Source organism: Mixophyes fleayi, chromosome 11, assembly GCF_038048845.1.
Source record: "Mixophyes fleayi isolate aMixFle1 chromosome 11, aMixFle1.hap1, whole genome shotgun sequence".
Taxonomy (NCBI): domain Eukaryota; kingdom Metazoa; phylum Chordata; class Amphibia; order Anura; family Limnodynastidae; genus Mixophyes; species Mixophyes fleayi.
In genome coordinates this window covers 47,282,701-47,300,456 of record NC_134412.1, presented here as the reverse complement: position 1 = coordinate 47,300,456, position 17,756 = coordinate 47,282,701, and the positions used below count along the sequence as shown (strand labels likewise).

General features: G+C 42.1%; 1 protein-coding gene across 1 annotated transcript in view; it reads left to right on the top strand.

The window, feature by feature from the left end:
* MCAM (melanoma cell adhesion molecule) overlaps positions 1–17,756 on the top strand; it is a 128,693-nt gene that overhangs the window by 60,045 nt on the left and 50,892 nt on the right. The window contains exons 4-7 of the mRNA XM_075190644.1: positions 7,030–7,097; positions 10,973–11,060; positions 17,131–17,310; positions 17,430–17,551. Coding sequence (XP_075046745.1) covers positions 7,030–7,097; positions 10,973–11,060; positions 17,131–17,310; positions 17,430–17,551 — 458 coding nt within the window. The remainder of the gene's footprint in view (positions 1–7,029; positions 7,098–10,972; positions 11,061–17,130; positions 17,311–17,429; positions 17,552–17,756) is intronic.

Genomic DNA, 17,756 nt, shown 5'->3' with positions numbered 1-17,756 from the left:
CAGGAAAAGAGGGAAGAGAATGGCACACAGAAAGCAGGAAAAGAGGGAAGAGAATGGCACACAGAAAGCAGGAAAAGAGGAAAGAGAATGGCACACAGAAAGCAGGAAAAGAGGGAAGAGAATGGCACACAGAAAGCAGGAAAAGAGGGAAGAGAATGGCACACAGAAAGCAGGAAAAGAGGAAAGAGAATGGCACACAGAAAGCAGGAAAAGAGGGAAGAGAATGGCACACAGAAAGCAGAAAAAGAGGAAAGAGAATGGCACACAGGAAGCAGGAAAAGAGGGAAGAGAATGGCACACAGAAAGCAGGAAAAGAGGAAAGAGAATGGCACACAGAAAGCAGGAAAAGGGGGAAGAGAATGGCACACAGAAAGCAGGAAAAGAGGAAAGAGAATGGCACACAGAAAAGCAGGAAAAGAGGGAAGAGAATGGCACACAGAAAGCAGGGGGGGGGGAGAAAAGTGAGGATGCCACACGGGGGAGGGGGGGGGCTGTATATTCCTACTGGATATTTATATAACCTCACATTTTATGCAAATGTAATTTAGTGTTGTTAATATGTTTACTTTGTGGCATAATATGATTTGGGGCACTACTGTATGGCATAATATGATTTGGGGGCACTACTGTATGGCATAATATGATTTGGGGGCACTATTGAGGTATAATATCAACCGGGGGCAGTATTGTGGTATAAAATAATTTGGGGGCACTATTGTACGAACTGGGGCACTATTGTGGCATAATATGATTTGGGGGCTATTAATTGAAAGTGGGGCCGTTTGGGGAAAAAATAACGTCTATTTATGTGAATAGGAATTATTTAATGGCATTGATGGTTGGGGGAAATAGGTATATTTCTTAAACGTAAATGCGATTTAATTTATTGCTGGGGTTGTTTGGAGGGAGGTATATAGGTTTATTTATTAAGCGTGAATACTACAATTTAAATGCTGAGGCTGGAGGGAGGCCTAATTATAAAACATGGGTTGCATTGATTAAACACCAGGGCTGGTTGGAGGTTTCTAAATTACATGTACCCATTTTTTTTTTACAAATAGGGCCTCCAGCATTCGAGGATCCAGACAAGCAGCAACTAAAGACACCAGCAGCCACAGGTGGTGCAAGTGACAAGAACACAGGTGGGGAAGTCCCGAATTTTGATGACTGTCTCGTTTAGCGAGATTTGATCAGACTACAAGGACAGTTGGGAGGTAAGTCCCACTTCACACTGTACTGCTTGTGAAGGCAAAGCTGCGGGCACCTAACAGTAGTGCACACAGTATTGCCTGTGTATTTGTCTAACATTGTGTCTAATATGATAACCATGTTACATAATAGGGGCCCCCTGTCTTAAATAACCCAGGCCCCCCGAGCGTTAATCTAGCTCTGGTTAGCAGGAGGAATCTGATAGCTGCTCCCAGTCCCTGGACAGGACACAGCCTGCAGAGCAAGCCGAGGAGCTCTAGGTCTCATGAGATTTGGTAATCTTGTGAGACTAAGAGCTTCCCTGTTCACTCTACAGGAAGTTCCCACCCTGATGGATGTCAGCAGCATAGATAAGTACAGTGGGCTGGGGGTGTCATAATGTGCCTGGGGGGATGGCGTGATGTGGCTGGGAGGGCATGATGAATGTAATGTTTTATTATAATGTATGTATCAATGCCCCATGTTGGCCACGCCTTTTTTGGCGCCGCCGCTGCGCGACGGCTCACAATTTTTTTCCTTCTGGACCTGAGGTGGGCCTGTGTACTTTAAATGCCAGGGCTGATTTTTAGTCCCAGTCCAGCCCTGATTATGTGTGTGTGTGTGTGACCACTCCGTCCATGTATTATGTGTGTGTGTGTGTGTGTGGCCACTGCGTGCGTGTATTATGTGTGTGTGTGTGTGAGAGGGGCCACTGCGTGCGTGTATTATGTGTGTGTGTGTTTGAGGGGCCACTGCGTGCGTGTATTATGTGTGTGTGTGTGAGGGGCCACTGTGTGTGTGTGAGGGACCACTGTGTGTGTGTGTGAGAGGCCACTGTGTGTGTGTGAGGGGCCACTGTGTGTGTAAAGGTGGGGGGGCCCAAACCGATATCTTGCCTAGGGCCGCATGAGGTGTAAATCCGGCTCTGGCCTGAACAGCCCGAGTGTAGCCGGTGATACACAATTTGAGGATGCCACTTTGGAATTAGATGAGGATGAGGGGGAGATTTGTGTAGGTGACGAGGGTGCTAATGAGGATGTTGATGAGGATGAGGTTGTTTGTGTAATTCCTGAACCAGTGGCAGCAGTTCTGGAACGTGACAAGAAAAAGGCCATTGTCATGCCTGGCCATAAAACAAAAAAATCCACTTCTTATGTGTGGAATTATTTCTACCCAAATCCATACAACAAATGTATATCCAGTTGTAGTGTATTTCAAGCCACAGTCAGCCATCTTGGAACATCGTCTATGTTACGCCATTTAACGAGAGTTTGTGGCAAAGAGTTGGGAAAAGTTGAAAGTTCTTCCAAAAAAATTACAAGCACTCCATCATCAGCTAGGACCCTCCGGTCACCGACATCCCGACAGCTACAAAATACACCCACAACACCATCCTCATCAATATCCTCAGTAGCGCTCAGAGTTAGCCCGGCATCCCACTTATTAAGGCTGGATGACTCCTGCACTATAATTGATTCCTCTGAAAAAAGCGTTAGTCCCACTGCTGCTGCTGTTGCTGCTGCTGGGGGTGAATCGTCAGTAAAGAGGAAGTCCTATATTTCAACAATTAACTGTGAAACAATCATTTGCTAGGGGAAGCAAATATGACAGCAGTCACCCAGTCGCCAAGCGAATCACAGTCGCCATGGCTGCCATGTTAGTGTTAGATCTGCGTCCAATATCCACAATAAACGCAGCTGGTTTTTCACAGTTAATTGAGGTTTTGTGTCCGCGTTACAGAATTCCATCGCGACACCATTTTTCCCGTAAAGCTATTCCACGACTATACCAAAAAGTGTGTACAAATGTAGAGATTGCCCTGAAAAATGCCATTCTGCCCACTGTCCACTTAACCACAGATATGTGGACAAGTGGAAGTGGTCAAACCAAAGACTATATGACTGTGACAGCCCACTGGGTTGGTCATTCACCTTCATCAGCAGGAGCAGGATCAGCATATACACCACTACATAACATTTGTCACAGGCAGGCCACTCTTTGTATCACCGGCTTCACTAACAGGCATACAGCTGACAATTTGTTTTGCAGACTAAGAGATGTGATTGATACATGGCTTATACCACTTGGACTCGCCCCAGGATATGTCATTTCTGATAACGCCAACAATATAGTGCGAGTATTACAGCTGGCTGAATTCCATCACATTCCCTGTTTTGCTCACACCATCAACTTGGTGGTGCAGAGCTTCCTACGAAATAACCGTGAGGTGCAGTAGATGCTTTTGGTGGCCCGTAAAATTTCAGGCCATTTCAGGCATTCTGCCACAGCATATAGGAGATTGCAGCAGCTCCAAGAACAGTTTAACTTGCCCTGCACCAACTTAAGCAAGAGGTGGTAACTAGGTGGAATTCCAACCTGTACATTCTTCAGAGGATGGAGGAACAGGACAAAGCCATCCAAGCGTATTGCACAAGCCATGACATTGGGAAAGGAGGGAGGGTGTATTTCACTCTTGCACAGTGGGGAATCCTTTCAGTGCTGTGCAAGGTGCTGAAACCATTTGAAGTTGTGACGTGTGAAGTGAGTGCAGATTCTGCTAGCTTGAGCCAAGTCATTCCTTTAATTAGACTATTGGAAAAGCAGCTTGAGAAACTGAAGGAGGAGATGAAAGCAAGCAATTCCGCAAAGTATGTTGGCCTTGTAGATCAAGTACTTAATTTGCTTCACAATGATCCTCAAGTTATTACGATCTTGAACTCGGATCAGTACGTTTTGGCCACTGTGCTTGATCCAAGGTTTAAGACCTACATTGAGTCTTTTCTTCAAAATGAACGAGATGTGAACTTTTGCAAGGAGCTATTGCTCAGCAAGTTGTCCGCTGAACTGGGCCTTGGCTTGACGACGTGTTCTCCTTCAGTTTCTCAAGCAGCTGCTGCTCGTAAAAAAAATAATTTTCAAAAAAGAAGCAGGAAGGATGCAGGGGACAGACCAGAACAGTTTAACATCTGGGCTGGTTTGAAGAATTTTTAAAAAAAATGTGTGACCTTGCCCATAACTCCATCCAATATGAGTATTAACATACAAAGGATGGTGGAGGATTATTTTCAAGAGGTAATTCATATGGAAATGTTAGACAGTCCCTTTCCTTACTGGGAAGAAAAGCAGGCCATTTGGAAACCCATGTACAAACTTGCTTTGCAATACCTAAGCTGCCCACCCTTCAGTGTGTACTCTGAACAAGTGTTCAGCACAGGCGGGAACTTAGTCAGTGATCGTCGTAGAAGGTTACTTCCCAAAAATGTGGAGAAAATGATGTTTATAAAAATGAACTATATCTTCCACGAGGAAGGGGTTCACCATCCAAGACATCCAAGCACTGACTGTTCTCTAATGGCAGATTCAAGCGTCGATGAATTGATAGTCTGTGATGATGGCGTACAAACTGATGAGGGTGAGGATGAAGCTCAAGATGATGATGATAACATATTTTTAAAACTTTCTATTTAAGTGTAGGGTGCAATCTACCCCCAAAGAGGAAAGGGACTTGGGGCATTTCTATATCACGTACCGTCTTGAAAGGCTGCTGTTTGGGCAATTTCTTATTAAGGGTAGAGTGTCATACACAGACTGACCCCAAACTGGCTTTGTCCATTTCAATTAATTTTGTACAGTCTAACAGCTGAAATTTTTTGTATTTTCGACAAGTGGAGGGGGGCCTATAGAGACAGAAACCAAACTGCCTTTGTCCATTTCAATTAATATTGTACAGTCTATAACGGCTGAATTTTTTGGTATTTTCGACAAGTGGAGGGGGGCCAAGAGAGACAGAAACCAAACTGACTTTGTCCATTTCTTTACATATTTAACTATAAATGTAGGGTGTAATATACATCCAAAGACGATGGCTGCATTGCCAATAGGCATAGATGGAGAGGAAGACAATCTGGTTTGTGTGTAGAATTAATGAAGGCCTATGTCAGGATTTCCCAGGTATGACCACGGAGAGAGCGTAAGTGGTTAAAGTGGCTTTATTAAGAACACATAACAAACCACCACGGATTGTGGCACAGATATACTGAAATGGGAAGACAGAGCAACAGTTCAATGGGATCAACAATTTAACAGAACTTGGTAATGCAGACTGGAGAGGACAACTTGGTAATGCAGACTGGAGAGGACAACTTGGTAATGCAGACTGGAGAGGACAACTTGGTAATGCAGACTGGAGAGGACAACTTGGTAATGCAGACTGGAGAGGACAACTTGGTAATGCAGACTGGAGAGGACAACTTGGTAATGCAGACTGGAGAGGACAACTTGGTAATGCAGACTGGAGAGGACAACTTGGTAATGCAGACTGGAGAGGACAACTTGGTAATGCAGACTGGAGAGGACAACTTGGTAATGCAGACTGGAGAGGACAACTTGGTAATGCAGACTGGAGAGGACAACTTGGTAATGCAGACTGGAGAGGACAACTTGGTAATGCAGACTGGAGAGGACAACTTGGTAATGCAGACTGGAGAGGACAACTTGGTAATGCAGACTGGAGAGGACAACTTGGTAATGCAGACTGGAGAGGACAACTTGGTAATGCAGACTGGAGAGGACAACTTGGTAATGCAGACTGGAACTGACAACTTGGTAATGCAGACTGGAACTGACAACTTGGTAATGCAGACTGGAACAAACAACTTAGTAATGAAGACTGGAGATGAACTTGGTAATGCAGACTGGAACAAACAACTTGGTAATGCAGACTGGAACAAAGCACATGGAAATGCAGACTGGAACAAACAACTTGACAATGCAGACTGGAACAAAGCACATGGAAATGCAGGCTGGAACAAATAACTTGATAATGCAGACTGGAACAAAGCACATGGAAATGCTCACAGGAGTGACCTGATGATCTGGCCCAGACTGTTTGAAGCAGGCAGGTTTAAATAGGCCTCATGCAGCTGAAACCACTCCCAGTAATCAAGGAGAATAATCGAAGTAGCACAGTGGCCCCTTTGGTGGGCAGTGGTACTACAAGTGGAAAGCATAACAAATCCAATAGAGTCACTGCAGACAGCAGCTACAGAGTGCAAGTCGTGACAGCCTACCAGGAATTAAACAGTTTTTTTGATAATTTATTAGCTTTACAATTACATTACTTATCCAAGAAACAGGTGGAGCACTAAATTTGGTTATTTTATGCCCAAAAACATTGATTTTTAAACAAAATAGCAAAACAAAAACAAAACCAAAACCAAAACACGCAATGGCGGTTTGGCAAAACCAAAACACGACGGTAATCCAGATCTAAAACCAAAACCAAAACCAAAACACGGGGGTCAGTGAGCATCTCTATTTTTACATTATATATTATTACATGCGTCTCCTTCTTTTATTACATGATTTTAGCAATAAACTTTCTTGTTGCTCAAACAGAAGATAACAGGATGCATACTTTAATAGAATAGGTAAGTCAGCCATTTATGCATACCTCCCAACATATCTGTCCCCGGCATAGCCACATCACAACAGGGGCGTCGCCATGCCCCCAGAGCAGCGCTAGGCTGCCCATTACATCCCTCCCTTCTCCCAACATGTCCCTGCGTGAGACACAGCTGAAATCAGGATAGTTGGGAGGTATGATTTATGTGTTAAATGTTATCCATAGAACTATAGATCATCTCAATGGCTGCTGCTCAGATGGAGGTTTATATTTAACACTGAAGCGAGTCTATCAGTTTTATGAGTACATTTCTATTTGATTGGTTGGTTTATCTATGCAATAAAATTAATTAGTGGTATTTTGTATTTATATGTGATGTAAACTACAGTAGGTTACCACTAGTGTTCATGTCTTATTCTGCTCCTTTCTCTGTTTAGAGGCTCCAGGAGAACCAGAAATTACAATGTCTGAAACTGGAATTTTGGTGACAGATGATGCAGTTCAGGTAAACTTGAAACATGATTATTTGATAATAGCAAGATATAGCTTAGATAGTAAATTGTTAATCTCGGAATGAGCTGTTTAATATGAATTTATGCACTTTTTTAGATGTACAGACAAGAACAATGCAAGCTTTGTTTTTTATAGAGGAGCATTTGATACCACAGTACTTCTGCCTCAGTGTGAAAGGAGACTCAACAAAAATCAATACTCTGCTGAGGGACCATGCTCATTTCACTATTTAACTGTCAGTCCGTGGCTTTGTGAATACCTCCATTCTCCTTCTACCATAATGATACTGCTACGTGTTACGTACCAGCCATGACTTTACATGACATTACCACATGAATGAACAGGCCACTTTCTGTCCCAATAGCAGCACACTTATATCTTGAAATATTGTAATGCTATGAACATTTATATAAGTTCTTCATGCATTTTGCAGGATTACATTAAATTCAATCAAAAGTACATCTTCATATTTGTGAACTGAGCAGGACTCCATTCACTGAACTGAGTGGAGCGCTGTAAGCCCCTGCGTCTAATTATTTTCTCTAAACTGTAGGTAGAGACACATGTGTAACAAGCCTCTAAATGATACAGTTCATCTTAATTTGTTGTCATCATTCTTTATCTCCTGCATGTCTGCCTGTCACCACTTTTGAAATAGACGGAGGCAGAACAACAATGTAAAATGTTAATGTGCCAGCAGCTAAAAATGCCCTAGAAATACCACCAAGTTTCAATATACAATATACAAAAACATAAATGAAGGCCTTTCAGCGCTGCCACAATATGCTAGAAAATTGGGGATGCTGAAATGTTCTGTTTGAATTTGCTTTCCATATTTCTGTTTTCTTCTTTCTCTCCAGGAAGGTGTAACCCAAATTTTAGCAAGTTATAGAAAAACAGTTGACACAACAATATATAGTGTTTTAAGATTGATCAGATAGTATAGGCTACAAATGATAAATATGATGTGGCCAAGATTCTTACAAAAGTTCAAAAAATAATTTCTCCAAGTGTGATTCCAAAGATACACAAATGGTGCTACGTCACTGTGATCTCCATTTAAAATAAAATTTAGAACAGCGCTCTAATTCTATTTGTTATTTACCAAAATATAGAAGACAGAATCGGAAACCACAGGAATTAATCAAGATACAAATTTATTAAATAAAAACATATATATATATATATATATATATATATATATATATCTACTATATAAATGCCTAGAGGCGTGTGTGGAAAAAAAAAACCAAGCTGCAACGCCACCTGCTGGGCAGAGTTATACACTGACCTATATATTTCTTGAAGGAGAAGTGACAGTTGGGAGTGGTTGGTGGTTGCCGGGGGTGACAGTGGGGAGTTTTTAACACCTTAAGTAGCTTGATGAAGGATGTGGCGATGAAGATGAAGGATGAGGTGATGGAGAAAAATGATGAGGTGGTGACATGTGGACAAAACCACGTTAAAAAAGGGCGCTTACGTCAGGAAGTAACGCTCTTCCCCTGAGGAGGCCTGGGCTATGGCCCAAATGCATGACAAGAACCTTTTTAACACCTTAAGTAGCTTGATTTGACTAGAATGCATGAGTATCATGCACGGGTTAACTTGTATATATATATATGTTTGTGTGTATATAATAGATATATATATATATATATATATATAAATATATATATAAAAGTAAATGAGAGGAGGTGCACAATAGTGTAGTATGGCAAGTTAATGAAGCCAAGTGAAAAATCCAAAAAAGGAACCAAACCACCAAAAATGAGTGAGCCAGAGCTTCCCACCATGTGGATATCAACAATATCTAGAATAGATATGTATAGCTCATAGGGTGGAAAATCACACACGGCCAAATGACGTTCAAGAAGATATATAGACAAAACAGGTCACACCAATGAAGATGTATGCGTACCAGAAGCCAATAGTTTAATGGCTTATCTGCAGGATATCCCGTAGACTGTAAGGATGTAATCAATCTTCAGCCACCATTGATTATCCCATTGGTTACTTGTTTCAGAGGTTTTGGGTCCCATCAAATTTCACATTTTGGGATTTAAAACTTCAGATTATTGGCCAAATTCCATTCTGTTTATATGCTTTGAAAATGGTTTGGAAGTGTCTTTTCCACAGCTAACAGCAAAGCTGACAAGGTTTGTCTGCAGTGAAGAGCAATGTGATGGAGAAGAATGATGAGGTGGTGACATGTGGACAAAACCACGTTTAAAAAGGGCGCCTACGTCAGGAAGTAACGCTCTTCCCCTGAGGAGGCCTGGGCTATGGCCCAAATGCATGACAAGAACCTTTTTAACACCTTAAGTAGCTTGATTTGACTAGAATGCATGAGTATCATGCACGGGTTAACTTGTGTATATATATATATGTTTGTGTGTATATAATAGATATATATATATATATATATATATAAATATATATATATATATATATATATATATAGTCAAATAAGGATACGGCGCACAATGGTGTGTTACTAGGGAAATTAACCCAAGTTCAGTTGGGAAGTAATAATAAAACAACAGTTCAATGTTCCATCACCATAATGTTACACACCCAAGGAATTATATCGCTTATCTGTATAATTAATCCAGAGACTGGAACACAGCTTAATCACCACTTCTCTTTCAATAATATGTGGTCAGCATTCTCAGCAAATGAGAGGCACTCTCCCTCTGTGCGCGGCTCTGGGTACACCTAATACTTATAAGTATTAGGTGTACCCGGAGCCGCGCACAGAGGGAGAGTGCCTGGGAAACATCAAGGAGTTCCTGAAGGGGTGCAGCACCTTAAGCCTGGAAAGTGGAAGAAAGATATGGTGTTTGCAGTATGCTGATGTTATATGACTGGAGTACAGACTTGCAGTTGCTGAGAATGCTGATCACATATTATTGAAAGAGAAGTGGTGATTAAGCTGTGTTCCAGTCTCTGGATTAATTATACAGATAAGCGATATAATTCCTTGGGTGTGTAACACTATGGTGATGGGCTATCACTAACACACTGTTCCTACTAATCCTATGCTTTTAATATTCTGTCATTTTATATATGCAACACTGGACTTATACCCGTGGTCCTAGAGGACCGTCCAGCAAGCGTGGAACATTGAACTGTTGTTTTATTATTACTTCCCCACTGAACTTGGGTTAATTTCCCTAGTAACACACCATTGTGCGCCGTATCCTTATTTGACTTTATATAATTCTGGACTTACCTACCAATTACAAGGAAGGCTGCCTCCATATGTGGAAGAGGTGTTTTTGTGGACTATCTATTTATTAACTTCATACATTACTGTTGTGAGCGCCAGTGTTTATTACGTATTTTGTTATATATATATATATATATATATATATATATATATATATATATATATATACATAAATATTCCTTACGAGAAAGCTGTCACAGCAGTGAATTGGGGTGAAATTAGGTGCATGTGTGGTGATTACACTTGTTAATAGCACTTTTTTTGTGTGGTTTAATCTGCGACTGATGTAAATGATATGGAGGAATGACTAATGAAGCAGGAGAGAGATAGGTGTTGTTTAAAACAAAAAAATGGAGGCATAAATGAAAACTGGTACGAATAAAAAAGTGGTATGTTGTCCACTCTCTGACATTTCAAAGAACCGCATAAAAAGTGATAAAATCTCTACTTGCCATAACAAGAATATACTTCACAGTTGTTTCTACAAGTATTCACATCACTCTTGTATTATTAGATTATACAGAAAATTAAATACTGTTCATACCAGAAAATACAGATGTTAGTGATATTTGTGTTTAAAGTAGAATAAAAAGAAAGACGTGTTAACAGAACATTCTCACATAGTTTTTCCCTTGCAGATTGCAATGTGTGAGAGTAAGAATGGGTTTCCCACTCCAAATATCACATGGTATAAGAATGATTCACCTTTGAGAAATGGACAAGATGGTATGTAATAATTTGAACTAATAAACAGGAAAGATGATCATTAGACTGTTATAACATCAATCTGTTTTTTTTAACAGAGACATTAAAGCCATCTTTAACATTTTAGAAATAATGATTATAGATAAGCTAATCAATTCCTCTGAAGATGAAATGCATAGGAATTTCTTAAAGTGAAAAAGGTGCATGTGACGAAACGAGTGATACGTTAACCATTCTGTGTCTCGTTTCTCACATAATGTGGATTATAGTACTTTTTATAGCCCTTGCTTTTGTTCCTCAGCTCACCAGACTACAACTGCATTGTCCAATTACATATGTTTGAGGGGACATTGTAGTTCAGTGTAAATATGTATATTGTGTATTATATATTGATGACTTGCAGTAATGTTATTCATTGTCCTTAAACTGAAGCCAGGAGGGTTATGGGTAAAGATCAGATGGTGTCCACAATACATTCATTCTCCCCCCTCCTTCCTCTACAGGAAGCATGGAACAGCTGGGGACCCTGTGACATCACAAAGTAGTGTAACGGGTTAATTTTAGGAGGGGCTCACTGCTACCTTATTCTTGGAAGTAGGGGAAGCCAAGTAGCATCAATTGTTCTCCTTAGGACCAGTCCAGATGTTCTGTCTGCATCCCAGCAGGGGGCTTCTGTGAAAGGACAGTTAATCTTCACTGCCCTGTCCAAACCCCCTAGTCCTGCACTGGCCAATAGTTAAGAAGAATAGACCCAGGGGTTTGCCCAGGGAGGGGAAAGACTGTGGAAATCAGACCTGAGATATAAGGAACGACTCCAGGGGGGAAGGGTGTTCATTCTGGAATTTCATTCATGAAGGTGCAAGATCTAGTTTTGAGTTGTTGTTCTCTAACTAGAGTCTATATATGCAACTGAGAGAGATCCATGGGTCGTGAAGTCTGGACAGCCAGGTGACTATATCTCCTTAAGCTATTGGGGTAAGGGACAGATAATGTGGTAAACCTGCCTGGCATTTATTTACTGTGTATACATAATATTCTAGTGTTGTTTGTATGACAATAAATATACTGTTGTATTTTTATAACTGCATTTGCCTGACTGACCATACGAATCCTAGAAGGTACTGGGTAGACTTTCCTGGCATAGGATGGCACCCGTGGGTGTCCAGCCAGCGTGAAGTGGGTAGCAGTGGGCCCAGGGCCGGATTAACCCTAGGGCTAACTGGGCTACAGCCCAGGGGCCTCGGGCATCCAGGGGGCCCTTGAAAGTGCTCAGCAGTATTGACCGGTCAGGGGCGCCCCTGGCGTTATCAATGCTGCTGAGCACTTTCACTGCGGTCCTTACCCGGTGCGCTGTAGTCTCCTTACTGAGGAGATCTCGTGAGTCTCACTCTCATGAGATCTCCTCAGTAAAGAGCGTACAGCGTGCCGGGGAAGGACTGCAATGCCAGGAGAAGCAGGTAAGTGCCTTAGGGGCGGCTCGGCTCACCGGGGGGGGGCCCTTACGGGAGAATGGAGGCCCCCTTAGCCCAGGGGCCTCCATTCCCTTAATCCTGCCCTGATTGGGCCAAATAAACCCGGTATCTTCACATTTTTGGTGGCAAGCAGTGGGGTCACTCAGTCCCAGGTCCTCTCTGGGTAGAGCTGCAGGGGAACTGTATTGTGATACATTCCAGGGCTCTGCAAAGCAGTTAGCACTAGAAGCCAGTTACCACATTATCCTGAACTTACTCCTAAAGGCTTTAAGACAGAAAGTGTCATGAAAAGCGCTGTGGGCTTTAAACGAGGGAAGATGCCACCTAAGTGCCGATTTGATAAGGGGAAGCACACCCCCGCCAGAGGAGAGTGGAAAATGGAACCGTGTCTCAAAGAGGGGAAATCACAGTGAAGTGATCCGTGGAAGTAAAATGGGTGTGAGCTCTAGGAACAAGAGAGAAGATCACAGCCCATTGTTGAAAAAGTTCCCAAAGGAAGGGATGAAGTAGTCCAGTACAACCAAGAGAAAGGTGTACTGGGATGAAGCACTTTGGCAGTGTTTGCAGGATTGGGATATGGATGGGTTGCACCACCCCACCACAATGCAGCACATTTTGGATTATTGGGATGAGGAGTGCCCAAAGATTATTATGTGGGAAGGAGCCAGTCTACAGGAGAAATTGGAGAACCTGTTGGATGTGTTCTTAACCTAACCCGCTCTCCCCTTTCTCCTCCCGTCCCCTCTTCTCTCCTTTACATCAACTGGCCCCCATTTGTACCTGAGTTTTGTTCACCCTCCCTTAGGATGTAAGCTCATTTGAGCAAGGCCCTCTTCCCTCCTGTGTCCTTACCTACTCATCTGCTCCGTCTTTACTGCATTAGCCTGCTTGGAGCTTCTGAAGTGTTGGTATATTTGTTTACTCCTCAGTAATGTTTTACCCTGTACTGTCTATTGTTTGTGCATTGTATGGCGCTGCGGAACTCTTGTGGCGCCTAACAAATAAAGGATAATAATAATAATGTTGAAAGAGGAAGCAAGTGGCTGTAATTTTCGGGATGAACCAGAATGGGATGATTTTACAAATGAAGTTATTTGTACTATGCAGAATCTGGCCCAGGGAAAATTCAGTTACAACAATATTCAGCAGTACAAACAAGATGGAAATGGACTATTACAGCACAGGGACATACCTGATGAATCCCCTGCAAATGTTTTAATACAATCTGTCCCATTAGCAGATTCTACAGATCCACTATAGACAATGAGTATGAAGGAGCTAATAGTGGAATGAAAGATCCAGGGTGTACCTTACCTGTACTGCACACACAGGGATATCCTCAAACATCTTTTAAAAGATCAGGAGAGTCCGATCAATGCCTTCAGTGTCTATAGGAAATGGATGCTAACTTTAGGTCCCCACATACCTCTCTGGGAACAAATGCAATGTCTGCAACAGATTTTTGAAGAAGCAGAGGATGAGGTATGGCGACAAGGATTTATGGACCTCGAAATGTGGCAGGATCAGTGTTATCGAGTGAATACTGAAAAATGGCAATTGCAATATCTTTTGTCAAACTCCAAAAAAATGGCTTCTCAGTCTGTTAATCAGGGGGAGGTCCATCCCAGTGGATTATACACAGTTGCCCAAGCTACTATCGTGGGGGAGACTGGAGAAGAACTGCTTGGTGAGGATGTTGTACCTCTGACTACTCTGAAAGGATTAGGAGAAATCCTTCCATTTGGTGACTTGGATGGAAAAGAGTTACCAAGTAAGTACCATATAGTAGCATCTTCTGATAATTTGCCAGTGTTATTGGCACCTGAGATAGAACAGAATTACAGAAAAGACCAGTTATCCACCCCAGTTGTGCCTGAAAATGTTTTATTTAATGAAGTAATGCAGGATATCGCATGTGTGTTCTCCGGTGCAAGTGATGTACAGCTGTACCCAATTGTGGCAGAAGAGAATCATAAACTGGCTCAACATATGATCTCAGCAGAAATCATGATTACAGACTGTATGACAGAATTAATGGGAGAGTAAAAAGGAATTGCCATGTCAGAGGCCACTACCATGGGGCCCTGGGAAAACTACATTTATACTTTTCCCTATGCAAAATTGGCAGATGAGGAGATGTTGACTGAGTGGGTGTCTGAGAGGGCACCAGCACAACAAGATTCACCAGCCCCACAAGCTTTGAAGCTTCGCACTCCGACTCCAAATCTAGGAATTCAAGACCCAATACCAGAGGCCTGCACTGGACCATGCACTTTGTTTTGCTGCCGAGAGGACAATGAGGATTCACACTACCCCAATGCGCGAGAGGCGAGGGGAGTAGTGCAACAGTTGGATGTGGTAGCAGGGGAGGGGAGATGCACACCAACATACTTATAGGGGCACCCACATGTGGTTTGGGAGGGGGACAGAGGATTCCCCATAAGCAAAGAACTAATGGAGCCACCACGTTTGCCTTCCACTGGGCAGTTGTCCCTTGAGTGTTTGGGGGAGGGGGATTGGATCTTTGCCAGAAACAAGCGGACAAGGAGCCACTTCGCAGTTTTCATTCCATTATGTGGGGGAGGGGAGCATAGTCTCTAGAAACAGAGGACAGGCCAAGGGACTATTTGCAGTTGGGCAATTAAGGGTGGATAAGGCACCCAAGGGATGTTGGACTACAACTCTCCTACCATGGATGTGTGTACCGGAGTGGCCCAGTTTTATTGTTGATTCATCTTATGACACAGGGCAGTATAAACCCCCACTCCAGCTGGGTGGGAAGATATGTCTGCAGCCATGGGACCCAGGTGGGAGATTGAGGAACTTTGTACTGCTGTCTACCTTGCCATCAGACCCAGGAGAAATCACAGCAGGCCGGAAATTTTGGACTTGGAAGAAAGGTTTACTTGGGGCAAGTGAGCCACTAGGGAACAGGGGCTAAAAAAGTGGGGGAGGTATATGTGACGAAACAAGTTATACGCTAACCATTCTGTGTCTCGTTTCTCACATAATGTGGGTTATAGTACTTTTTATAGCCCACGCTTTTGTTCCCCAGCTCACCAGACTACAACTGCATTGTCCAATTACATGTGGTTAAGGGGACATTGTAGTTCAATGTAAATATGTATATTGTGTATTATATATTGATGACTTGCAGTAATGTTATTCATTGTCCTTAAACTGAAGCCAGGAGGGTTATGGGTAAAGATCAGGTGGTGTCCACAATACATTCATTCTCCCCCCTCCTTCCTCTACAGGAAGCATGGAACAGCTGGGGACCCTGTGACATCACAAAGTAATGTAAGGGGTTAATTTTAGGAGGGGCTCACTGCTACCTTATTCTTGGAAGTAGGGGAAGCCAATTAGCATCAATTGTTCTCCTTAGGACTAGTCCAGACGTTCCGTCTGCATCCCAGCAGGGGTCTTCTGTGAAAGGACAGCTCATCTTCACTGCCCTGTTCAAACCCCCATAGGCCTGCACTGGCCAATAGTTAAGAAGAATAGACCCAGGGGTTTGCCCAGGGAGGGGAAAGACTGTGGAAATCAGACCTGAGATATAAGGAATGACTCCAGGGGGGAATGGTGTTCATTCTAGGATTTCATTCATGAAGTTGCAAGATCTAGTTTTGAGTTGTCGTTCTCTAACTAAAGTCTAGAGAGAGATCCATGGGTCGTGAAGTCTGGACAGCCAGGTGACTATATCTCCTTAAGCTATTGGGGTAAGGGACAGATAATGTGGTAAACCTGCCTGGCATTTATTTACTGTGTATACATAATATTCTAGTGTTGTTTGTATGACAATAAATATACTGTTGTATTTTTATTACTGCATTAGCCTGAGTGATCATAAAAATCCTAAAAGGTACTGGATAGACTTCCCTGTCATAGGAAGGCACCCGTGGGTGTCCAGTCAGAGTGAAGTGGGTAGCATTGGGCCAGATAAACCCGGTATCTTCACAGTGCACATTAATTAACCCTGATTTTGGAGTGATTCAGCAGATAAAAAAATCAATTACTGTCAAACAAAATAAGGAGCCAATCACAACACAACAGTCACAATCATATGACCTAACTCTGACAAAAATAACAACAGTAACCAGTTTTAGACTGTTTAGTCAACTTCTACACTGTTCTGCTTCTAAGGAATTGTAAAAACAGCCTTTATTCTCATGAACTTAGTTGTTCGTTGCTGTGAAGAGCTTTGTGCGGTGTCTTGATGTCTTGTAGAGGGATTAGTGGTGATGTAGAGCTGTAGCTGTCTTGTTGTGGGGCGGAGTTGGAAATAAGATGAGTTGCAAGATGGGAGTTAACTTGAAGGACTGTGGAAAATATACCAATGTTAAGTACTGTACAAATATGCTTATGTGAGAGGTATAGTATAAAGATAGGAAATTGAAGAGCTATGGGAATAAGAAGGGAGAATTCAGGTAGAAATAGAGTAGAGAATTTAGGGCAAGATATACAGAGCTGGGAAGAGGAAGGGCAATATATTAGAAACTGTTGTGGATATGTTAGTAGAATTAAATGGATTTCAAATATGTTTTCTATAAAGGTATTAGGAGAGACATGCAAACTGTAATATAAATAGTAATACCTTATTTCTACTTATTTCTCTAAAGCTGTGCAAGTCAATTCTCAGGTCACAATGGAGTCCAGTGGTCTATTTACAGTGAGGAGCACTCTTTTTAGCCCTGTGCAGAAGTCTGATGTTGATGCTGTTTTTTATTGTGAGGTCTCATACAATCTCCCAAAGGGTGTTCATATGAAGGAGTCACAGAAAAAAAACATTACAGTGTATTGTAAGTATTTCTTTAATGGCATGGGAATGTTTGATTCTCCGTTTGGAGCTCTATATTCCTGATTCTTGATTGTTGTAGTACTTTCCTATTTTTGGGGTCATTTTATTTTCTCTCCACAGACATGAACACTGAAGTAAAACTATTTATAAAGAGCCAGTCTGAGAAGATAAAGGAAGGAGATACTGTAGAGCTGATCTGTGAGGGCAATGGTAATCCACAACCTCAGTTTACCCTGTATAAGGTAAGGATAATTCAAATTACTGGGGTTTTTTTTGTTTCTTTTTTTTAAATATTTATTTAGGTCATAGCAATGCAAGCAAAAAAATTAACAGTACAAGACTCAAGACGTATGCTGTAAAGACAAAATCAACAGAATTGTTATCTATAGATTAGAACTGATGAACTTCTATGGAAAAAACTGTTTTTGGGAATAAAAGAGAGAAAAG